The sequence below is a fragment of the Ailuropoda melanoleuca genome, unplaced genomic scaffold, assembly GCF_002007445.2.
Source record: "Ailuropoda melanoleuca isolate Jingjing unplaced genomic scaffold, ASM200744v2 unplaced-scaffold7480, whole genome shotgun sequence".
In the NCBI taxonomy this organism is placed as follows: Eukaryota; Metazoa; Chordata; class Mammalia; order Carnivora; family Ursidae; genus Ailuropoda; species Ailuropoda melanoleuca.
In genome coordinates, this window is record NW_023250281.1 from 1,306,841 (window position 1) to 1,332,732 (window position 25,892).

A 25,892-nucleotide genomic window follows, 5' to 3' on the forward strand; every position below is an offset into this window, starting at 1 on the left:
TATAGTAAAACCTGGTGATATTTTTGTTACTATTTCTATAGTTAGGTCTAGAATAATGTTTAAGATTAAAATACTACATAGTTGTAGAACGTATTCACTAATGTCTCTGGACATCACCATCACTATGTGGAAGACTCTTAGGATATTATTTCCAACTTTTACCACTTTAGTGATGGACTATTATTTTATCCAAATTTTTTTTCAAAGACTGATCTCAGATCTGTCTGTTTCAATTGGCCATTTAAATTTAATAGTAAGAGACTGGTTAATGATAAAATTACATCCTAAAACCTTTAGAATGAAGGACCATTTGTGGTGTGTGTGTGTGTGTGTGTGTGTGTGTGTGAGTGTGTGTGTGTGTGTGTGTGTGGCAGTTTTAATTTATTAGCTTTTAAAAAGTAATTCTTAATGGAAACAAGTTGACCAAAACTCTGTCACAGAATTTTGAGACATTAAAACAAAAGTTTAGTGAAAAAGACAATAATAAATTCATTTTTTTCAGAGTCCTGAACTATTACATCACTGGTTGTCTTTTGGTCACCTGTTCTCTTTTGACATATTTGTTTTCTTAAGAGGAAGAGGGGATAAATATATGTGATTACATTCACACACTGATCTAGAATTGGTAAGTTTTAAATGCAAGAAAAGAAAAAAAATGAGAAATACAAAATGCCATAAAATAATATATATACTATGTAAGTTTAGAGAAGCAGAGAGATATGAAACATGTGCTACTTGGGAGAATTTGAGCAAGTTAAAGGGTCTACTTTATATCATTCAGATACTGTTGAAGAGGCAGAAGAGAATGACTTAGTATAAATGGCACTTGACCATAAAGATTCTTCCAAGATTTCAGAACAGGCGAACCAAATAATGTTAACTGACTTCACGGAAACTTGGATTTGACATTACTGTGCAAAGATAACTCAAGAAAGAAATATTGCTTTTTACCATAAGCTGGTAGACTGTGTGGTTTTAGAAGTACATCTTTTTTTTATTATATTATGTTAGTCACCATACAGTACATCCCTGGTTTTTGATGTAAAGTTCGATGATTCATTAGTTGCATATAACACCCAGTGCACCATGCAATACGTGCCCTCCTTACTACCCATCACCAGCCTATCCAATTCCCCCACCCCCCTCCACTCTGAAGACTTCACTTTGTTTCTCAGAGTCCATATATCTTAAATATGAATGAAAAAATTATCTGTTGGAGGTGATAAATACTTACTCATAAAATAACTCCATAATGTATGAATTTACATTAACTTTCTAGGCATATATTTTGAATATATCTGATTTTGGTGATACTTGTGTTACTGTAGAGTAGTAAAACATATTTATCCTAATGAATTCTTTTTTTATATTATGTTAATCACCATGCAGTACATCCCCAGATTCCGATGTAAAGTTTGATGCTTCATTAGTTGCGTATAACACCCAGTGCACCATGCAATACGTGCCCTCCTTACTACCCATCACCAGTCTATCCCATTCCCCCACCCCCTCCCCCCTGAAGTCTTCAGTTTGTTTCTCATAGTCCATAGTCTCTCATGTTTCATTCCCCCTTCTGATTACCCCCCTTTTCTTTATCCCTTTCTTCCCCTACCGATCCTCCTAGTTCTTATGTTCCATAGATGAGAGAAATCATATGATAATTGTCTTTCTCTGCTTGACTTATTTCACTTAGCATTATCTCCTCCAGTGCCATCCATGTTGCAGCAAATGTTGAGAATTCGTCCTTTCTGATAGCTGAGAAGCTGTGGTCCATATATCCTAAAGAATTCTTAATAGAAATACAGTTTTTTTAGTAACATTAAAGGAATAGGCCACAAGTAGGCTTAGAAAATAGGGTACAAATTCTAGCATCTTCAGATTTTAATCTCTGTGTCAAAAACTTTTTTTTTCTTTCAATAAAGAAAAGTTTAGTTATTCACTTAAGGGCTTTAAATTTTAAATAATGCATAACATGAGAAAAATAATGAGTTGAAAATAGCTTATTGTTCTGTACTTATTTTCTTTTGTGTATGCTTTTAGGAAAATCATATCAATGTGCCATGGAAAATTCTACTCAAACATCAACTGATTTCATCTTATTGGGGTTGTTCCCACCATCAAGAATTGGCCTATTCCTATTTATTCTCATTGTTTTTATCTTTCTAATGGCTCAGTTTGGCAACCTTTCCATGATTACCCTCATCTTCCTAGACACCCATCTCCACACACCCATGTATTTCTTACTTAGTCAGCTCTCCCTCATTGATCTTAACTACATCTCCACAATTGTCCCCAAGATGGCTTCCAATTTTCTGTTTGGAAACAAGTCTATCTCCTACATTGGGTGTGGGGTTCAGAGCTTCTTCTTCTTGACTTTAGGAGGGGCGGAAGCATTGCTCTTGACATGTATGGCCTATGATCGTTATGTGGCTATTTGCTTTCCTCTCCACTATCCCATTCATATGAGCAAAAGAGTGTGTGTGCTGATGATAACGGGATCATGGATTATGGGCTCAATCAACTCCTGTGCCCACACTGTATATATTCTCCATATCCCTTATTGCCAGTCTAGAGCCATCAACCACTTCTTCTGTGATGTTCCAGCCATGGTGAATCTGGCCTGCGTGGACACCTGGGTCTATGAGTACACAGTGTTTGTAAGCACCACCCTCTTCCTTGTGTTTCCCTTCATTGGCATTGCATGTTCCTATGGCTGGGTCCTCTTTGCCATCTGCCGCATGCGGTCAACAGAGGGGAGGAAAAAGGCCTATTCAACCTGCAGCACCCACCTCACTGTGGTGACTTTCTACTATGCACCCTTTGCTTACACTTATCTACACCCAAAATCCCTCCAATCTCCAACAGAGGACAAGATCCTGGCTGTCTTCTACACCATCCTGACCCCAATGCTCAACCCCATCATCTACAGTCTGAGAAACAAGGAGGTGATGGGGGCCCTGAGAAGAGTGATTCGGAGAATCTCCTTTATGAAAATGTAGACAAAGCTCTTTTGCCTGTGTCCCCAAGACTTTGGTATAAGTGTATTCATCAGCATATGATAATTAAAATATTATTTTATAGAGTGCAAAAACTTAAATTAGAGGAGAAGAAAATCACTCATATCTGGACAAAATTATTTTGCAAATATATATATAACTCCATGCCTTATCTTTTCTTTTTTCTTTATGGTGCTTTTTCTGATCAATTTCAAAATCCTTTTCAAATGCATTCATTATTTACTGATATGTTGTAAATTATAATCATTTTTATCATGTAGAAATGAAAGTGGAAACTGTTTCACTGAAGTTCCATTCAGCAGAACAGTTCTATTTTCCATGTATTTTGCAATATATGTAAACAGAAGATTAAATATTCCTTGAATGTTAGATCAAACTAACATACAGAATTTTTCTTCATCTCATTGTAGACTTGTACCTTATCTGTGCCAATTCTTTTTTTTTTCAATTTAGTGTAACTTTTCTTTAAATCTTTTTATTTTTTAAGTATTTAATTTACTTCTTTGAGACAGAGAGAGTGAGTGAGCTAGAGAGAAGCAAGAGCAGGGGGAGGGGGAGAGGGAGAAGCAGACTTACTGCTGAGCAGGGAGCCAGATGTGGGGCTCCATTCCAGGACCCCGAGATCATGACCCAAGCCAAAGGCAGACCCTTAACCAAACTGAGCTGCTGAGGCACCTCTAGTGTAATTTATCTTTAGAGGGATTTATCTGAGACTTCATCAGGGACTCTAAAGTCCTTAAACCATTCTGAATAAAATGTAAAAACCTTATGTTTCTTTTAAGAAGGTGAATCTTACAAAATTGAATTCATGTTAGGTATTCCTCAAGATCCACAATAAGGACTTCCAAAGTGTCAACAGGTATCAAGAAATCGTAAGGTTAATTATATGGTGGCTCAGTCAACAGTTTAGTCTAGCTATTAGGAATTAGGAATTTCAAGGACATTCCCATAACCATCCCCACACTAACTACATACTCGGTAGTCACTACTATTCTTGCATTGGGTCATGTGTCTTATGTGATATTTTATTTTCCACTCACTAAATCTTAGAGTTTTAGTGAAACAGGTTCAGGGAAAGTTATCTTCTATAGACCAGTTTTAGTCATTATATTTTGGCTCAATAATTTTTCTAATCATGTCCCATTATTAAATCCAGTGAAAAACTCTCAGCTCAAGTGACCTACTGGGTAGATTGCTATTACTGTTCATCAGTGGTAAGTGAAGAAATGCTCTACTTTATTAAGTTTGGCAGGGAGAAGAAACACATAATTTACAGGACACAGAACAAGATTAAAATATGAGGCCTCTTGTTCAAAAACAGGAAAATGTGCCATCACTGGTACTACTATAGAGTCCTTTTCAAGATTAATTTATTAGTTTTGAAATGCAATCAAAATAACAAACACCATTTCCATGTCATAATTTTATATTTAATAAGTAGTAATACACTACGATATGATGTCTTTATTGGTCATAAGATTTTTCTGACTCACTTATTTTATTTCATTTATTTCCATCAAAATTTATATCTTCAAGAACTTCATTTTTCTGTTGATATAGTACAAAATATTATTAGTCATTGCTGGTAAATGCTAGGTCACAATTAGTTTTTATGAATTTTTCATTTTTAGAATAATCTGTATGCTTATGTTGCTGGAGGTATTAGGAGTATTTATAAGCCATGGACACATTGGACTGATTTTTTTTTTCTGAATTTTTGATACGTTCCATCAAAATTAAATTTTAGTGCATATAGAGCTGATCTTTCTTAAGGAGTTTTTATTTATTTTTTAAGGATTTCATTTAATTATTTGACACAGAGAGACAGCAAGAGAGGGAACACAGCAAGGGGAGTGTAAGAGGGAGAAGCAGGCTTCCCACTGAGCAGGGAGCCCGATGTGGGGCTTGATCCCCTGACCTGTGCTGAAGGCAGACACTTAAAGGCTGAGCCACCCAGGTGCCCCTGGGGTTTATTTTTTTCTAAAAATGTTCTCTAATGAATCAATTTCAACTCATCAATTTATACATAACTCTGAATTTAATTTTAAATATAAATTTAAAAACTGACATTTTAATGAATGCTCTCTAATTTCTGGTAATCTTAGTGAACTTTGTATAAGAAACAGGAAACCAATTCATGTTTCAAACACCTTTTTTTTTAAATTTCATTGTTGTGTCTTCCCTTATAAAGTAAAATGCTGTTACTTTTTTTTCTTTATGGTTTCAGAAAATTTATATGAAAATTATTCTTTTCTATCAATAATATTTCATATTAATTTTTAAATCTTTAAAAGATTTTAGAATTTTATTTCTATTTATAAATGTTTGGGGATTGACTTTGCAATGTTGCAGCAGTTTTTAAAACTATAGATTTTGGATTATTTTGTTAATTCTAATAACATCCAAATATACTTTATTGTAATGACAAGGTGTGTACTCTTATTTTGTGATAATTTACAGACAAAGATTACTACTTAAGCTCCATAGCATTCCCTATACTGGCTCTCGGGTAAGATAGTCAGTAATTTTGTAAATGACACAGGAATGATCTTTGGGATGGAAATCAGCCCATGCCCCACCATGAGTCACTGCTATTGCCTTCTTTCTCTGGGTTGTGGCACCTTCCACCATTTTTGCTGCCTCTGCAGCTGCTGCTGACATCACTGTTCAGGAATCTGGTCCCAGTCACAACAGAGCTAATCCCTTGGGGTCCTATGGCACCTTGAGCAAGATGTGTGTGTTCCTATGAGGAGGCCAGGGTGACTGCTCTGTGAGCATCCTGCCTGAACGCATATGTGCAGGCACAGTTTCTGGACCAAAATCACATGCCAATGCTACCCACCAGCTCTTCTACACCTCTTCTGCTCACATGTAGACTCAGAGACAAAAGTGTTAAAAATTTCAATGTGGCATGGTGCACTGGGTGTTATACCCAAGTAATGAATCATGGCACATTTCATCAGAAGCCAGGGATGTACCGTATGGTGACTACCATAATATAATAAAAAAAGTTAAAAGAAGAATGCATATAGTCAAAATTGCAATGTGTTCTAATTACAAAATATACACAAGATTATGAAGAGTTAGACTTAAAAAAGTAAAGGATCTCATCAATAATTTTATGTTGATTAACTATAAAAATCATACCATGTCCATATAAGTAGAAATACGCACAAACATATTCATGTAATATAGTATATATAATTAATATCATTGTTAATTTTGGCATTAATTTAAATATTTCTAAATAAACCAATATATTACTTAAATCAATTTCACTTGTCAAATGTGGCTGCTACAAATGTTTAAATTACTTGTATCTCACATTATATTTCTATTAGTTAATGCTGCTCTAGGGCGTTTTAATTAACCTCGAAAAGGAAAATAAGAGAAAGAACAGCCATGATTATTGTTTCTTGGCAAAGAATATCCCAAACTCTCTTGTCATGGCCCCCAGGACTTCCTTATTCCTCAGGCTGTAGATAATGGGATTGAGCATGGGAGTGAGAATGGTGTAGAAGACAGCCAGAATCTTATCTTCTGCTGGTGAACGGAGATTCCTGGGCCGAAGGTAGGTGTAGACAAAAGGTGCATAGTAAAAGGTCACTACAGTTAAATGTGTTGAACAGGTGGTAAAGGCCTTTTTTCTTCCCTCTTTTGAGTGCATGTGGCAAACAGCAAAAAGAACACGTCCATAGGAAGTGGTAATACCAAGGAAAGGAAAGAGGAGAAAGAGACTTGTACTCACAAAAACCATGTACTCATAGACCCAGGTGTCTATACAGGCCAAAGGCAACATGGCTGGTACATCACAAAAGAAGTGATTTATAGCCCTGGACCGGCAGTAAGGGAGATGGAGGGCATAGACCGTGTGTGCCAAAGAGTTGATAGACCCCAAAATCCAAGATCCTATGATCATTTTCACGCACACCATTTTACTCATGCGGATGGGATAATGGAGGGGGTGGCAGATGGCCACATAACGGTCAAAGGCCATGGACGACAGGAGTAAACCTTCAGAACATGCCATGGTTAGGAAGANGGTCAGAAATAGAAGCTTTGAACCCCACATCCCAGGAAGGAGATACATTTCTGGCCAGACAGGAAGTTGAATGCCATCTTTGGGACGGTGGTTGAGATATACATTAGGTCCATGAGAGAGAGCTGGCTGAGGAGAAAGTACATTGGTGTGTGGAGCCGGGGATCTAAGCGTATGAGGTGAATCATGGCTGAGTTCCCCACTGAGGCAAGAAAGAATATGAAGATGATAAGGAACAGGAGAAGCAGGCCGGTTTGATTTGAGGGAAACAACCCCAACAAAATGAAGTCATCCGAAGTTTGATTCCATGTCTCCATGAAATTGTACCGTTTTAACTCCTTTGAAGGAAAAATAAAGACAAAAACAAAGCATGCAACAAAAATTAAAACAGGAGCACAAAAAGGGTCTCTTATTTTATGAATGTTTGTTTAGGATGAATTGTCTTTTTTTTTTTTTTTTCAATAGTGCTGCTTTCAGGGGCACCTGGGAGGCTCAGGTGGTTAAGCAACTGCCTTCAGCTCAGGTCTGGATCTCAGGGTCCTGGGATCAAGTCCTGCATTGGGCTCCCTGCTTAGTGGGGAGCCTGCTTCTCCCTCTCCCTCTGCAGCTCCCCCTACTTGTGCTCTCCTGCTATCGCTCTGTCAAATAAATAAATAAAATCTTAAAAAAATACTGCAGCTTTCATAGAATCAAGTTTAATATCTGAATTGATTATTCCTCTTCCGATTTTCTTTGGTAAGCACTACAAGTGANGTAAGCACTACAACAAGTGTCTTAAGTATAAAGCCTAGTATTATAACCAACAAAAATACACAAGATAACTAAACATTATTTTCTCTATAACTCTTGGCTATGCACATTCCTCAGAATTTACAAAATGGCACAGGAATGTCTGTATTTCCCAGTGTCTGTCAACGTTACACAGCATATTTACAGTAGTAACTGGATTATGTGACTCTGAAACTTTGCATATGCTAAATTCTAAGTCCTTTAGTACCTAGCTCTTTCCTACATCTTTAATGTCTGGTCTTTCTTCACCAAATGGCACTACTGCAGCCAGGAAAATGTTCGTAATCTATAGCTACTATTATTGTCATTTCTGTGCCTTCCTTAAAAATGTGTCCACCACGCAAAATCACTGTCCTTGAACTATAAGGGTTTTGCAGTCTTTGTGAGACTCACACTAATTTTAAGGTATTATTTGAATATTCTGTCATGCTGTGTCCATTTTTTGAAACTCGACAGAACCAAAGTCAAATGCACAGCATTTTCATGCCTAATTTTATTTTCTTGAATAATTATTACTCTTTCGGAAAAGATGTGGCTTAATTCCTTGTTTTGGAGTAGGTCATGACATTCTAATATTGGCAACGGTACTCATTTCCTTTTTCTGTACTTCAGTTTCTATACAGCAGATGGCAGCAGAGCCAACCAATTGTAAAGCTGTTCTAGAAAAAGAGGGATAAGCAGGAAAATGCTCTTAATTGTAGCTTAAAGGTTTGTACTTACCCCGTTTGGGCTTAAGAAGAGTGGCAATGTTAATGTCCTATCTTAATTACTTAAAACAATCAAGAAAAATTTCCTTTCTGTCAAATGTTTCTAGCATGTTTTTTTTTCTTGACATTTTAGTTTATTGTAACTTTTTACTATTACAAATTAAGTTGTTGTAAAAATTCATGTACAAACTTTGTATAAACCTATAGTTTCGCTTCCCTTGGATATATACTTAAGCTAGATACTACATCCACTCCTTTCCTTGAGAATTTTTATGTGTAACTCAACATTTTATACCTTCCCTTTTTCTCTTTGTAAACTCAATTCTGGCAGTTTGTTCTTTTCTTCACTCACTCCCCCAAACATGCATACACTATGATTGTGGTGATTCTTATACCTCCAATATATGTTTTATTTCTTCCTTTATCTAGATATGGTGTGGGAGGGGACTTTGAACTCTCTGTGAGCTCCTCTGCCAGAGGGAGACACCTGATGTCTTGTCACATCCAAGACTTGGGTAATATTGGGCTACTGATTTTTCAACAGTAAAGTAAACAACGAATAGTTGGTTGTAATTATTCACATCTTATGACCTTAAGTCAACTGCTACCTCATGTAATTTTAGTAATTATGAGTAAAACTGTGAAAAAGAACTTGTAATAGAGAAATGGGAACACATTTTTATAGTTGTTTAGTTGACTCATGCTAACAATAAAAGGTACATGGGAACATAAGAGTTGCTTCCTTTCATTGGACATGGACATGGGGATCATAGGGATCTTTTGCTTTTTATAACATTTCAAAAATAAAAAGTGATGACCCAACACATAAATATAAAAAATAAAGTCACCATAATTATAAAACATGCATTCTCTCCAACAATGTTCACTAAGGGTTTTTTGTTTTGTTTTGTTTTGTTTTTGTTTTTATTGTATAGCAGTCCTTTAAGTCCTGAGGTTCTTTGATACACACAATTCTACAGTCATGTAGTTAAACTCTAGTGATTTTAACAGATACAGACAACAGAACAACAAACTCTTACTTGCAACCTAATGTTATAAAGTAATTCATACAATAAATGAAAGGAAAAGTGGTATGAACGAGTAAACAGACAGATGGATAAGAGCACTCAAAAAATAAAATAGGCACTCAGCAGATGCAACATTGACACAGGTCTGGTTAAGGAATTCCTAACTTGAGGGGCTCCTGGGTGGCTCAGTAGTTAGGTGTCTGCCTTCAGCTCAGGGAGTGATCCCGGGATCCTGGGATCGAGCTCCACATCGGGCTTCCTGCTCTGCTGGGAGCATGCTTCTTCCTCTCCCACTCCCCCTGCTTGTGTTCCCTCCCTCGCTGTCTGTCTCTCTCTCTGTCAAATAAATAAATAAAATCTAAAAAAAAAAAAAAAGAATTCTCAACTTGAGTGAACAGCAGGTAAATAGTGAAACCTATCTAGGTTTTCAGGGCAATAGTGGTGACGCCAGGGTTTTTGAAGCAGAAGGTATTAGGGCATTTGTAGGAAAGACCAGACCATGATATAAACTTGAATATTGTTCTGAGTGACATGAGAAGTCAAGGAGAGTGACATGATTTTAATCTACATTTCTAGAAGTAATGCAAGATGGTTTATATGAGTGGAAATTTGCAAGGAGTGCATGTAGGAAATTAATGATTAAGAAAACACAACATTCCCAGAAGTAGAATATGGCATTATTTCTATGTGGTGGCATTAGAGTTATTCCCAGGGGTTACACTCTACACGTTTAATGGTGATGCTTCTTCTTGTGACAATTAAATTCAATGATAAGTGCACATCCCTTGGGATAGACCATGGTTGTGAGTGCAGGGTGCCTAGCAAACATTATTCTAACCTCTTATGACCTTCAACAGGGTGCTGATACAGAAACCTCAGTAAAATCATTGCATATTCCATAATTTGCCCATGTCCACGTCCTTACCGGACTTTTGAGCTTGTCCCTTTATGCTGGGGATTGTGCTGATTTTAAACAGAAATTCATGAGGTCTGGGCAAATCAGGAGAGTTGATCACCCATTTGGGGATAATGTAATACTTGATTATCATTCTTTCTCCATGGTCTCATACTACAATACTTCATGATACATCTCAATATTTTATTTGCCTGATGAAATGAACCAAAGTTTGCCTTAGAGCTCAATTAATACAATAGTTCATACTCTGAAAAGGTGGCCAGGTAACTTCAAAAATGAGTCTTTAGCACACGGGCCCTAAAAATTAGGAGAAAATAGCCTTTGGGGGGTACTTTCTCCTCTCTTTGTTTAGTTAAAATCGAGGGCAAGAAATGCATCAGCCAGTTCTCCCAGGAGGTGTGTTTCCAATAACTAGTACTGAACAGGTAGAGCAGGATGTCTATCTATTCCACCAGACAGTGAATTTGTAAGGAGGCGTGTATGCATTTTTATTCTCTGCTGCATAAATTAGAGTTCAGAATGTCATAAAGATTCTTTAATGATCACGGCAACTGTTATTTGTTTCCTAATTGAAAACCGGCATCTTGTCAGGCAATGGAAACCAATAGTTACTTTCAGGATGCTGTACATCTGGGACTTAAAGATTTTAAGGCATGACATAGAAGCTAGAGTTCAGGCTCTATTTTCATTGATACTCAACAGATTTCTTTACTGGGTATGGGGGCATATTTAATTCACTGGAATCACATGAAACACCACCCCATGTTTACATTATGGCTTGGAGAGTATTGTTCCTGTAGCTACAAATTGGTTATACCATGACTGTCTCCCATGATCGTCTTAAGAAGCACATTGCTGACATTTATATTGTTAAAAGGAAAAAAAAAACACATCGTACAGGACTTCTACACGTAAATATGCCTATCCCAGATCCTAAATTCACTTTGCAAAAGTTACACGTGAAGCACACTTTGAAAGTCTTATAGACAATCAGCCCAAGACCAATAAGCAAATTGTTAGTCTGAGCCTCAGCTAACGCAATCCCTTCAATGTTACAGGATGTCTGTGAAGAGGGAATTAATCAAGTTCTGTGTGTTTGACACATAGTCACTCCTCAAAAGGGCCTATCCCCTTTCTCCATTTCATATCTTAACCATTGAGAAGTCTCAGGTCCAGAGAAATTAAGTGACTTAATGAAGGTCACACACACCATTCCAGGGCTACATATTGTATAATTATAACAGGGTCACATTATCTCTCTCTCTCCCCCTCTCTCTGTCTCTCTCTCTTTACATTGTAGTTCACTCTTAGCTTTTCCAATTTGTTACCGAACTTCTTATTCTCTACACAGAAAAAAAAAATCCCTATGAGAGAAAAGCCACATCTCCAAAATATTTCCCTGGGTATAGATAACACAAATCAACTTGATTCAATAGTATTACTATGACTCACCTTGTCTGAAGCTCTTGAGTTGGTATTTTGGCAGAGGATATTTTTATATTGACACTAATGCCTGTTAACAGTCCACTGAATCATAACAATTTTTAAGCACCCAACCTCACTGACAGGGTGTCTCAGGCTATGCCACAAGATGCTGTGATCACTAGGCTATGGATTAGATCCAAATTCTCTGACAGTGAGGGACTTTTCTTTATCTGCTGAAATTTAGGATAGGGAAATTACCAAGGACACTTTGCAACATTTCTCTCTCACTTCTCCAATTGCTCATCAATCTCTTTAATATAAAACCAATAGCCAGTCACATTTAGAGCCCTATTGCCCAGAACTTGATGGAATCAGAAAATAACTTAAGCCTCCCTAGTGAAACGTTTGTTCCCATTTTACATGTAACAATTAATTAAAGCATCATCCTTTCCTATTACCTTGTCCAGTAAAAGCAGGCTAAGACATTTCACACCTATTTCTCTCAGGTTCTACTGCTGGAAAATGGAAGGATGAGTTGCTATATTTTATATGCAAAACCTTACATCATCAAGCCTCAGATATTCCTCTTTCTCCTGTAATTGATCCCCAATGTCCAATTCCACGAGGGCCAAAATCTTAGGCAATTCACTTGACTTTGCTTACTTGGAGATCCAGTCAATTCTGCACTGAGGTAGAACAATGCAATCAACCCAGTTAATGCAATTGCATTCTGGTGATTAGAATTAGACTGAAGCGGGAAGCATTTGGTTATTCTAGAACATTATTTGAGAGTTATAAGATATGCTAAATAATGCTTTCGGAACTTTTGTAAGTTAGAGAACTAAGGATTAAAGAGATGCAGGAAGTGGGGCACCTGGATGGCTCAGTAGGTTAAACATCTACCTTTGACTCAGGTCATGATCTCATGGTCCTGGGTTGGAGCCCCTTGTCCAGCTCCCTGCTTAGCAAGGTCTGATTCCCCCCCTCACTAATTCTCTCTCTCTCTCGCCTCATCTCTTTCTACAGAATAAATAAAATCATTAAAGAGATATGTAAGTATAAGTGCTCAGATAAATAATAACAGAACTATGAGAAACAAACTGAGGGCTTCAGAGGGGAGGGAGTGAGGGACTGGGATAGGTCAGTGATGGGTATTAAGGAGGGCACATATTGCATGGTGCACTGAGTGTTATACAGAAATAATGAATCATGGAACACTACATCAAAAGCTAAAGATATATTGTATAGTGACTAACATAACATAATAAAAATTATTATTAGAGGGACAAGAGGAGTAATGGAGATTGGATATGAGAGTAATTCTTTATGTAATGTAATTTTTTTGTCAAACAATTCAAACCTGTACATGATAACTTTTTTTGTTTTTAGGAAATATATGAAATGTTTTATAAAATGCAAAAAAAAAAATAACAGAACTAGTATAGAGACAGTTTCTTACCTACTGTCTACTGAGATGCAGATGGAATTATTGATGATCATGAATGAATGAAATTATGCATTGTCAAAACACTTTCTTCTGTTCATAGATGTATAAGATAGTTGATCCATGAACACATTAATCTGCTCAGATGTCCTAGTGAAGTGGCGAGTTAACTCTCAGAAACAGTGTAATAAAATGAGCATTTATACTCAGAAGAGTTTAGACCAGCAGGCAACACTGATTAGAAAGTGGAATGGGCAGAGAAAGACAATTATCATATGGTTTCTCTCATCTATGGAACATAAGAAATAGGAATATCGGTAGGAGAAGGAAGGGAAGAATGAAGGGGGGTAAACAGAAAGGGGAATGAACCATGAGAGACTGTGGACTCTGGGAAACAAACTGAGGGCTTCAGAGGGGAGGGGGGTGGGGGATAGGGATAGGCCATGGTGGGTATTAAGGAGGGCACATATTGCGTGGTGCACTGGGTGTTATATGCAAATAATGAATCATGGAATATTGCATCAAAAACTAAGGATATAATGTATGGTGACTAACATAACATAATAAAAAATTACTATTAAAAAAAGAAAAGAAAGTGGACTGGGAAAATTGCTTAAAGTTTTGCCTTGTTGTGAAGTCTTTAAAGTTGTTCTAATGGTTATTCTAAGAAATAAATGGGGGTTATATGTCAAATGTTTACAAGTACCTGTTGAAGAGGGATAAAAAAAAGAGATATTAGGATCTCTTATATTATTCAATCCACAGATTTGTAACTCAAAGAAGTGTGCATTAAAAGTAATTTTTAACTCTTGTGGATCTGGATTCCAGACAATTTTGTCATTAATAGCATTTGTTAATCATTTGTTAGATGAAGGCAAGCACAAAAATATCAATAAAATTTGCTGAACGATGTCTACCTAAAAAAAGTAATTTTTAACTCTTAACTCTTGCTTTTATTTAAAACTGGGACACTTATCCTGGTAAAATATGGAAGAATGTTATTTAGCAAGTAATTACTAAATAAATATCAGTATCCCATATATATGTATATATATACTCGTATATATGTATACACACACACACACACATATATATAATCAGTATACACCATATTTCATGTGTATGTGTGTGTGAGAGAGAGAGATGGCAAATATGAAAAACAAAACTGGAGAAATAATTACACAGCTTTACATTTGATGATAGGATAAGTTATAGACATATACAAATATTTTGGTTGTCACTCTCTTGTTTTAAAGTATCTATCTCTCCCTCCCTAGTGTTGTGGTACTATTTGCCTTTATGGCCAAAACTGCAAACCAGATAAACCTCACTCTCAAACTGCTGTGAAACTCACAAAAATCTATTCAGAGAAATTAAACATGGCTGGAGAAATAGCAGAAGCATGCTGACCAATCTCACTTCCAATTCATGAACATGTATTTTAAGTTGGTTCCTCTGCGTTATCACAATTTGGCTCTATTTTCTGCAGGATTACACTGAACTAATAATTCATACTTCTTCCTCTCTGCCAAACTCCAGCACACATGCATATTCCTGAGCTCAGAGAGAAAAAAAAATAAACGTATTAAGAAAACACAATCAGAAATGAAATTACCCTACCACTAACTATTTTAGTCTCTTCCACTATTGATGGATTTAATTAGTCTTGTTTCCTGTGACAGGGCATGGAATGACACTGCTCTTCTCCAAATCCACTCCTCATGCACAGGATTCATCCCCTCTCACCATCTCATCTTTCCTTCCCTTTCTGCTGGGTCACCCTGATCACTGCATAAACACGTGTTCTTCTTTATTTTTAATATTTATTTGTTTATTTTTAGAGAGGTGGGAGAAGCAGAGGGAGAAGAGTCTTCTTTTTTTAAAACATTTTATTTATTTATTTGACAGAGAGAGAGACAGCCAGTGAGATAGGGAACACATGTAGGGGGAGTGGGAAAGGAAGAAGCAGGCTCCCAGCAAAGCAGGGAGCCCAATGTAAGTCTTGATCCCAGGACCCTGGAATCAGGCTCAAACACATGTTCTTTAGAGGAAAAAAAAATTACTGGGAAGGATTGGATCGGGACTGTCAAACTCTTATAAAAACTGGAGACACTGACCAGAGACTGAACATATCTTTTTGCCTATAGAGATGGGAGTTACTCGTTACTGGTGGAGTGGTGGTGGGTATTATGGATAAAGGCTGCAGAGTTTTGATGTTTGAAAAAATCCAGAGTGAAATGAATAACTGTGATGGTGCCTCCATGAAGCGTGGGGGTTCAGAAAAGTTGAGAGATTCTTCACGGTGCCTTAAGGGATGACCAGATTTTGGGTTCTGAGATTATGTGAGTACAGGAAACTTGGTGATGACCAACACTATTTAAGAGAATACCGTGAATGGTAGTGGGCGTCTAGGGCAGGGAAAATGGACTAAATGAGCCAGAGCATGGATTAGTATAAGATCATTATTGTTGGAATCCGTCAGGCCCTGGAGTTTTGTTTTTTTGGGAGGTTTTTCATTACTGCATCAATCTCTTCATAATTAATTGGTCTCTTTCAATAATCAATTTCTTCTTGTTTCAGTCTTGGTAGTTTATAGGTTTCCAGGAAGGCATCCATTTCTTCCAAGTTGTTTTATTTATTTCCATAAAGTTGTTGATAAAAGTTTCTAATGATCCATCCTATTCCATTGCTGTTGGTCATGATCTCTCCCCTTTCATTCATAATTTTATTAATTTGGGTCCTTTCTCTATTCTTTTAATAAGTCTGGCCAGTGTATTATCGATCTTATTACTCTTTCAAAGAACAAGATTCTAGTTTTGTTGATCTGCTCTACAGTGCTCCTGGTTTCTAATTCATTGATCTCTCCTCTAATCTTGATCACCTGCCTTCTCATGCATGGGTTAGGCCTGTTCTTCTGTTCCAGTTCCAACTTCTTTAGGTGAGAATATAAAAACTGCATTTTAGATTGTTAAGCTCTTTTGAGTGAGGCTTGGATGGCTATGTATTTACCCTTAGGACTGCCTTTGCAGTGTCCCATAGGTTTTGGACAGATGTGTTTTCATTTTCGTTGGTCTCCAAAAACTGTTTGATCTCCTTCTTAATTACCTGGCGTGACCAATCATTCTTTTTTTTTTTTTTTTACAATAAAGAATATTTACCCAATCATTCTTAAGCAGGGTCGTTCTTAGTTTAAAAGTGTTTGAGTTTCATCCAAATGATTCCTTGTGATTGAGTTTCAATTTCAAAGCATTGTGGTCTGAGAATATGGAGGGAATAATCTCAGTCTTTTGGTATCTTTTGAGAACTGTTTTGTGACCCAGGATATGGTCGATTCTGCAGAAAGTGCCATGTTCATTCGAAATGAGTGAGTATTCTGTTGTTCTGGGGTGTAGTGTTCTGTATATATCTATGAGGTCCATCTGGTTCAGTATGTCATTCAAAGCTCTTGTTTCTTTACAGATTTTCTGCTTATGTGATCTGTCTATTGCTGAGACTGGAGTGTTGAGGTCCCCTACTATTAACATATTATTATCTATATGTCTCTTTATTCTGGTTAAGAGTTGGCTTGCATATCTAGCTGCTCCCCTCTTGGGGGCATAAATATGTATAATTGTCATATCGACTTGTTGGATATATCTTTTAAGAATAATATAGTTTGCTTCTGTATCTCTATCTACAGGCTTTAGTTTAAAATCTAATCTGTCTGATATGAGAATTGCTACCCTAGCGCTCTTTTGAGATCCATTGGCATGAAAAGTAGTTCTCATTCCCTTCACTTTCAGTACAGATGTATTTTTGGTTCACAATGAGTCTCTTATAGATGACAATTCTACCAAACATTCAAAGAAGAAATAATACCTATTCTCCTGAAGCTGCTTCAAAAAATACAAACGGAAAGAAAACTACCAAACTCATTCTCTGAGGCCAGTATTAACTTGATCCCAAAACCAGGCAAAGACCCCAACAAAAAGGAGAATTACAGACCAATATGACTGATCAATATGGATGCCAAAATTCTTAACAAGGTCCTCGCTAATAAGATCCAACAATACATTAAAATGATTATCCATCATAAACAAGTGGGATTCATCCCTGGGATGCAAGGCTGGTTCAACATTCACAAATCGGTCAGTGTGATAGATCATCTCAACAAGAAAAGTGTCAAGAACCATATGATCCTCTCAATTGATGCAGAAAAAGCATTTGACAAAATACAACATCATTTCCTGATAAAAACCCTTCAGAGTGTAGGGATAGAGAGTACATTCATCAATTTCATAACAACCATCGATGAAAAGCCTACAGCTAATATCATTCTCAATGGGGAAAAGCTGAAAGACTTTCCCTTAAGATCAGGAACACGACAAGGATGCCCATTCTCAACATTATTATTCAACATAGCTTGCAACAGCAATCAGAAAACAAAAAGGGATAAAAAGTATCCAAAACGGCAAAGAAGAAGTCAAACTGTCTCACTTCACAGATGACATGATACTTTATATGGAAAACCCAAAGACTCTACCCCTGAACTACTAGAACTTATAGAGCAAGTCAGTAATGTGGCAGGATGCAAAATCAATGCTCAGATCAGTTGCATGAACAATGAGACTGAAAAAAGAGAAATTAGGGAATCGATTCCATTTACATTAAGACCACTAATCATACGTTATCTTGGAAATAACATAAGCAGAGAGGTAAAGGATCTATATTCTAGACTACAGACCACTCATGAAAGACTTTGAAGAAGACACAAAAAGATGGAAAAATATCCCATGCTCCTGGATCAGAAGAATAAACATATTTAAAATGTCTATGCTACCCAGAGCAATCTACACTTTCAATGCCATCCCAATCCAAATATCAATGGAATATTTCAAAGAATTGGAACAAACAGCCCTTAAATTTGTGTGGAACCAGAAAAGGACCCAAATCACCAAGGAATTGTTGAAAAGGAAGAACAAACCTGGGGGCATCACGTTGCCGAATTTCAAGCTACACTACACAGCTGTGATAACAAAGACAGCATGGTACTGGCACAAAAACAGACACATAGACCAATGGAACAGAATAGAGAGCCCAGAAATGGACACTCAGCTCTTTGGGTAACTAATCTTTGACAAAGCAGGAGAAAACATCCAGGGGAAAATGACAGTCACTTCAATAAATGGTGCTGGGAATATTGGACAGCTATGTGCAAAAGAATGAAACGTGACCACTCTCTCACACCATACAAAAAGATAAACTCCAAATGAATGAAAGACCTCGATGTGAGACAGGAATCTATCAAAATCCTAGAGGAGAACTTAGGCAGCAACCTCTATGACATCGGCCACAGCAACTTTTTCATGATACATCTCCAAAGGCAAGAGAAAAAAAAAGCAAAAATGAACTTGTGGGACTTCATCAAGATATAAAGCTTCTGCACAGCCATGGAAATAGTAAAAAAAAAAAAGCTAAGAGGCAGCCCATGGAATGGGACAAGGTATTTGTAAATGACACTACAGATAAAAGACTGGTATCCAAGGTATACAAAGAACTTCTTAAACTCAATACACAAGAAACAAATAAACAAATCACAAAATGGGCAGAAGATATGAACAGACACTTTTCCAATGAAGACATACAAATGGCTAACAGACACATGAAAAAATGTTCAAAATCATTAGCCATCAGGGGAACTCAAATCAAAACCACATTGAGATACCAGTTTACACCAGTTAGAATGGCAAAAATTGATAAGGCAGGAAACAATAAATCTGGAGAGGATGTGAAGAAAGGGTATCCCTTTTACACTGTTGGTGGGAATGCAAGTTGGTACAGCCACTTTGGAAAATAGTGTGGAGGTCCCTTAATAAGCTAAAAATTGAGTTATCCTATGAGCCAGCCATTGCACTACTGGGTGTTTACCTCAAAGTTACTGACATAGTGAAGGTAAGGGCCATATGTACCCCAATGTTCATAGCATCATTGTCCACAAGAGCTAATTTTTTGAGGGAGCTGCAATGCCCTCCAACAGATGACCGGATTAAGAAGATGTGGTCCATATATACATTGGAATATTACTCAGCTATCAAAAAAGAATGATTATCCAGCATTTGCAATAACATGGATGGGACTGAAAGAGATTATGTTAAGTGAAATACGTCAAGCAGAGAAAGACAATTATCATATGGTTTCACTCATGTATGTAACATAAGAAATAGCAGGAAGATGGATAGGAAAAGGAAGGGAAGAATGAAGGAGGGGGTAAACAGAAGGGGGATTGGACCACGAGAGACTATGGGCTCTGGGAAACAAACTGAGGGCTTCAGAGGGAAGGTGGTATTGGGAAAGGCTGGTAATGGGTATTAAGGAGGGCACAAAATGTATGATGCACTGGGTGTTATATGCAAATAATGAATCATGGAACATTAGATCAAAAGCTAAGGATGTATTGTATGGTGACTAGCTTAACATAATAAAAATTATTTAAAAATAAAAGGATGGGCATCAAATTCAGGAATACGTATATTTAATTATTTTCCTTCTAGGTTCTCCATTGACTGTCTTCCTACAGTTAGGTTGGCTGATTCATAAGCTTCATATTTATTAACTAGGAAATAAAGAAAATATTTTTAGAGTTATTGCCTGTGATGTTTGGGGAAAATAACTGGAAATCAGTGAACTAAATCACAGAATTCACTGTGACCAGAAGGAGAGAGAGTCTTGTGCATGCAGTAAATGCAGTTCCCGTTAGAGTGATTGCCTCAGTTTACATTTGAAAAATAAATTAATAAATAATATTGTGGTTGTCCCAGGACTTCTAGGTAAGTTAAAATGTCCAGAATGGTGAGGAGAAAGCAGAAATTTAGCTCTGACTTCATCCTGCTAGGAATCATTGACCACAGCTCCACCCACACCTTCCTCTTTTCTCTGGTCTTGCGCATCTTCACAGTGGCCTTCATGGGAAATACTGCTATGATTCTCCTAATTTACCTGGACACCCAGCTCCACACACCCAAGTACTTCCTCCTCAGCCAACTCTCCCTCATGGACCTCATGCTTATCTGCACCACTGTACCCAGGGTGAACTTCAGCTAATTTTCTGGAAGTCCATGCCTCTGGCAGGTTGTGGAGCCCAGATATTCTTCTATGTGTCCCTCCTTGGAGCTGAATGTTTCCTGTTGGCTGTCATGGCCTATGACCATTATGTGGGTATATGCCCTGCACTGAGATACACCATCCTCATGAATCAGAAACTCTGTGCCCTCATGACTGTTGCTTCCTGGATCTTGGGCTCCCTTGATGGCATTATTGTGCTTGTAGAAGTACTGTCACTCTCTTACTGCAGCTCTCTGGAAATTCATCACTTTTTCTGTGATGTGGCTGCCCTTTTCCCTCTATCTTGCACAGACACCTGTGCTTTTGAGAGACTGCATTTCATCTTCTGTGTGGTGATGCTAATATTACCAGTCTCCATGATCATTATTCCCTATTCACATGTCCTTCGAGCAGCCATCCACATGAGCTCTACAGAAAGTCACCGTAAAGCCTTCACCACCTGCTGCTCAAACCTGTCTGTGGTTGGACTCTACTATGGTGCTGTTATGTTCATGTACATGAGACCAGCTTCTATCCATACACCAGACCAGGACAAGATAGTATCTGCCTTCTATACCATCCTCACCCCATGCTGAATCCTCTCATCTATTGTCTCCGCAACAAAGACGTATCCACGGGACTTCAGAAACTACTGAGGAAAGGAAAGTTAATGTATTTTTTTTTCAAACATGTTCGAGTGCCCACTCAGGTTAATACTCCTTCAGGAAGCTGGAAACCATTGGCCACCCTCTTCTTCCTAGTCTGTCTTTTCTCTACTTTTCCCAATTTTATAATAGCTTTATTTGGTATAATATACAAATATCATGTGTAAAGTAGGCTGTTTTTGTAGATTAGTCTAGGCTGTTTTACTCCCAAAGAATTTCCGTTTTATTACTATTTGTGAGTCATGAGTACTCAACTTTAGGAAACCTGCCATTGAACCAAGGTATAAAATTTTGGTTCCTTGCTCTATCCAAGAAAAAGTGTTGGAATCGATCCACCGCTTTTGTTGAGTGCCGCTTTTTTTAAGGATTACTTATCTGGGAGTACATAAATGTTACCCTCCTAGAGGCTGGGCATTGACGGTTTTATTCCTGACTCATTACATAATTACTAACCATTTACAAGAGGGGATTTAGTGTCAAAACTTCATCCAATCAAGTCGTATGTCTAAACAAAATAGATCTTGGGAAGTCCTAGGTAATTTTTCACCTTCAAATAAAAGGAGATATTTTAACAAATTCAGTTAAAATAACTTTTCAAAAAAATGATTTGACTGAAAAACATTCTTCTTATGATTATTTATCTTATTACTCATCCATCATAATACTGCTAACTAGAATCTATCTGAATAAATTAGAAAACCCTCATTTCTTGGGATTGTTAACTCTGATTATTTTAATACAGCTCTGAAAAGTGAGTGCTTATATAATATCTGACAAAAGTAACAAGCATTTTCTTGAAGAGAATTCATAGACTCTAATTCTTTCTCTGTCATTTCCATTATTCCATGGAGTTCCCACAGTTTGATGTAACCAAACTGTTTACATTTTTTTGCAATTTGTGTACCTGAAAACCCTACATCCTTAAAAATAGAAGGTAATCATTGTCTGCTTCATGGATACTATATTGATTCTGTCTATATGATCTTAATCCAATCTTTTGTAGTATATTAGTTCTCTATAATAGCTTTGTTTTATAAAAAATAGACTTTATGCTTTAATAACCTGCACCATGGGTTATAGTCTGTTGTATTCCTTTTATCAAAATAGCAATATTTTGGACAAGTAGAAAATTCTCAGTAAGTTTATACACTTGGTAATATGTAGGAAACCACTATCTAATCCAAGGTCAACATTTTTATGTTTTCTTTTTAGAGTCTTATAACTTAGTTCTTATATTTATGCCATTAATTCATTTGAGTTTTTTGATATGGTGTGAGGTAGGGATACCAATTCATTATTTTGCCAGTTGTCACAGTACCATTAGTTGAAGAGACTGTGATCTCCACATTGAATAATTTTTGTACCCTTTTTGAAACTGGTTGATGATTGATTGATTGACTGACTGATTGATTTTAAATATACTTTATGGATCTACATATCTACCCTTATGTTAATAATGCAATGCCTTGATTACTGTAGCCTCATTAAGTTAGAAGTCAGGAAGTGTGAGTGCTCTCTTATTCTTGGTCACAATTGTTTTAGGTATGCTATGTCTCTGGTATTTAATTTTAGGTTGAGCTTTTCAATTTCTGAAAAAACAGTCATTTGGATTTTTATTGAGATAATGCAGTACCTATAGACAAGTTTGGGGAGAATTTGCATATTAACAATAATAAGTTTTACAAATAATACAAATAGGATATTTTAATAATTTCTTTTCTAACATTTCTTTCGTTTTGGGGGGAATTTATAGGTGTACAAATATTTCATTTATGAAATTTAAGGCTAAGTTCTTTCTTCCTTTTGATACTGTTATAAATAGACAGAAACTGAATTTTCTGTTGTTCATTGCTGGTATCAGTTTGTTAGTTTTTGACATGCAGATAATTGCATTTGTTGAAATTTCTTTCATATGTTTGATTATATTTCTTCCTCCTTTTATGAAATTTCTATATTTTAATGGAATTCTTTGTGAAGATGATCTCTTTCATGATTAAGTAAGTCAATAAGGACTCATCAATGTTTACTTCCAAATCTATATGTTTATGGTTTGTGTCCATGAAGTTATTTGACAGGTTATCCTAGGTTTTCTGCTTTTGGGATAAGTTGGAATATCATGTCCTCTTTTTGCAGACATAGTTATGGTTTTCTTTTTTTCTTTTTTTAATTATTTTTTCTTCATTTTTTTTCTCTTTTCTATTTTTTTCATAATGGACATGTATTATTATTATTATTATTATTAATTTGATGCAGTGTTCCAATATTCATTGCTTGAGCATAAAACCCACTGCTCCATGTAATACATGCCCTCCTTGATACCCGTCACCAGACTAACCCAGGCCCACACCCCTCTCCCCTCTGAAACCATCAGTTTGTTTCCCAGTGTCCATAGTCTTTCATGGTTCATTTCCAACTCTGGTTTCCCTCCCTTCATCTTTCCCATCCTTCTCTTAATGCCCTCCATGCTACTCCTTATATTCCACAAATAAGGTATACCATATGATAATTGTCTTTTTCTGATTGACTTATTTCACTTAACATACTCTCCTGCAGTCCCATCCATGTTGATGCAAATGGTGGATATTCATTCTTATCTGATGGCTAAGTAATATTCCATTGTTTTAATGGACTACATCTTAATTATCCAATAATCTGTTGAAAGGCATCTCGGCTCCTTCCACAGTTTGGCTATTGTAGACAATGCTGCTATAAACATTGGGCTGTATATGCCCATTTTTTCACTACATCTGTATCTTTGAGGTAAATACCTAGTAGTGCAATTGCTGAGTCATAGGGTAGCTTTATTTTTAACTTTTGGAGGACGTTCCACACTGTTTTCCAAGGTGGCTGTACCAACTTGTATTCCCACCAACAATATAAGAGTGTTCCCCTTTCTCCACATCGTCTCCAGATTTATTGTTTCCTGCCTTCTCAATTTTTGCCATTTTGTCATAAAGTGGTATCTCAATGTAGTTTTGATGTGAATTTCCCTGATCCTAATGATTTTGAACATTTTTTTTCATATGTCTGTTAGCCATTTATAGGTTTTCATTGGAAAAGTGTCTATTCATATCTTCTGCCCATTTTATGATTTGTTTATTTTTTTCTTGTGTATTGAGTTTAAGAAGCTCTTTGTATACTTTGGATACCAGTCTTTTATCTGTAGTATCATTTGCAAATATCTTCTCTCATTCCGTGGGCTGCCACTTAGTTTTTTTGACTGTCTCCTTGGCTGTGCAGATGCTTTTTATCTTGATGAAGTCCCACAAGTTCATTTTATCTTTTGTTTATCTTGCCTTTGGAGATGTGTCATGAAAAAGTTTGATGTGGTTGATATCGTAGAGGTTGCTGCCTATGTTCTCCTCTAGGATTTTGATGGATTCCTGTCTCACATCGAGGTCTTTCATACATTTGGAGTTTATCTTTGTGTATGGTGTGAGAGAGTGGTCATGTTTCATTCTTTGCATGTAGCTGTCCAATATTCCCAGCACCACTTATTAAAGAGACTTTTTTCCACTGGACATTTTTTCCTGGTTTGTCAAAACTTAGTTGCCCAAAGAGCTGAGGGTCCATTTCTGGGTTCTATTTTCTGTTCCATTGGTCTATGTGTCTGTTTTTGTGCCAGTACCACGCTTTGTGATCACAGCTTTGTACTACAACTTGAAATCTGGCATTGTGATGCCCCAGCTTTGTTTTTCCTTTTTAACACTTCTTTGGTGGTTCATGGCCTTCTCTGGTTCCACAAAAATTTAAGGGCTTTTGGTTCCAGTTCTTTGAAAAATGTCATTGGTATTTTGATCGGGATAGCATTGTAGATTGCTCTGGGTAGCAAACAATTGTAGTCTAAGAACCATCCTGCTCAAGAATGATTCAATAAACCAGAAAATCAAAACTCAATTTAAACAATTTATGGAGACCAACGAGAAGGAAAACACAATGGTCAAAAACCTATGGGATACTGCAAAGGCAGTCCTAAGGGGAAAATACATAGACATCCAAGCCTCACTCAAAAGAATAGAAAAATCTAAAATGCAGTTTTTATATTATCACCTCAAGAAGCTGAAACAGCAACAGAAGAATAGGCCTAATCCACACACGAGAAAGCAGTTGATCAAGATTAGAGCAGAGATCAATGTTTCTAATTAGAAACAAGGAGCACAGTAGAGCAGATCAACAGAACTAGAAGCTTGTTCTTTGATAGAATAAATAAAATAGACAAACCACTGGCAAGACTTATCCAAAAGAGCAGAGAAAAGACCCAAATTAATAAAATTATGAATGCAAAAGGAGAGGTCACAACCAACACCAATGAAATTGGAAGGATTATTAGAAACATTTATCAACAGCTTTATGCCAATAAATTAAGCAACCTGGGAGAGATGGAGGCCTTCCTGGAAACCTATAAACTACCAAGACTGAAACAGGAAGAAACAGATTTTTTAAACAGACCAATTAATTATGAAGAGATTGAAACAGTGATTTAAAATCTTCCAAAAAACAAAATGCCAGGGCCTGATGCATTCCCCGGGAATTCTACCAAACATTCAAAGACGAAATAATACCTATTCTCCTAAAGCTATTTCAGAAAATAGATACAGAAGGAAAACTACCAAACTCATTCTATGAGGCCAATATTACCTTGATCCCCAAGCCAGGCAAAGGCCCCATCAAAAAGGAGAATTACAGACCAATTTCCCTGAAAAATATGGACGCCAAAATTCTCAACAAGATCCTAGCTAATAGGATCCAACAGTACCTTAAAAGGATTATCCATCATGACCA

The 25,892-nt window shown here is 36.7% G+C and overlaps 2 protein-coding genes and 1 pseudogene across 2 annotated transcripts; 2 read left to right on the top strand and 1 right to left on the bottom strand.

Annotated features, from left to right (window-relative positions):
- The first annotated feature begins 2,060 nt into the window (after positions 1-2,060).
- Positions 2,061-2,999, top strand: LOC100463872 (olfactory receptor 2L8). The gene has a single exon (XM_002930729.2). The coding sequence runs from the start codon at positions 2,061-2,063 to the stop codon at positions 2,997-2,999; it is 939 nt and encodes a 312-aa protein (XP_002930775.2).
- Positions 3,000-6,423: 3,424 nt separating this feature from the next.
- LOC100464378 (olfactory receptor 2L13) lies at positions 6,424-7,373 on the bottom strand. The gene is given in 2 exon segments (XM_002930731.4): positions 6,424-7,056; positions 7,059-7,373. Coding segments are annotated over 2 exon segments (948 nt in total).
- A 12,817-nt stretch (positions 7,374-20,190) lies between these two features.
- LOC100464620 overlaps positions 20,191-25,892 on the top strand; it is a 10,078-nt pseudogene continuing 4,376 nt past the window's right edge.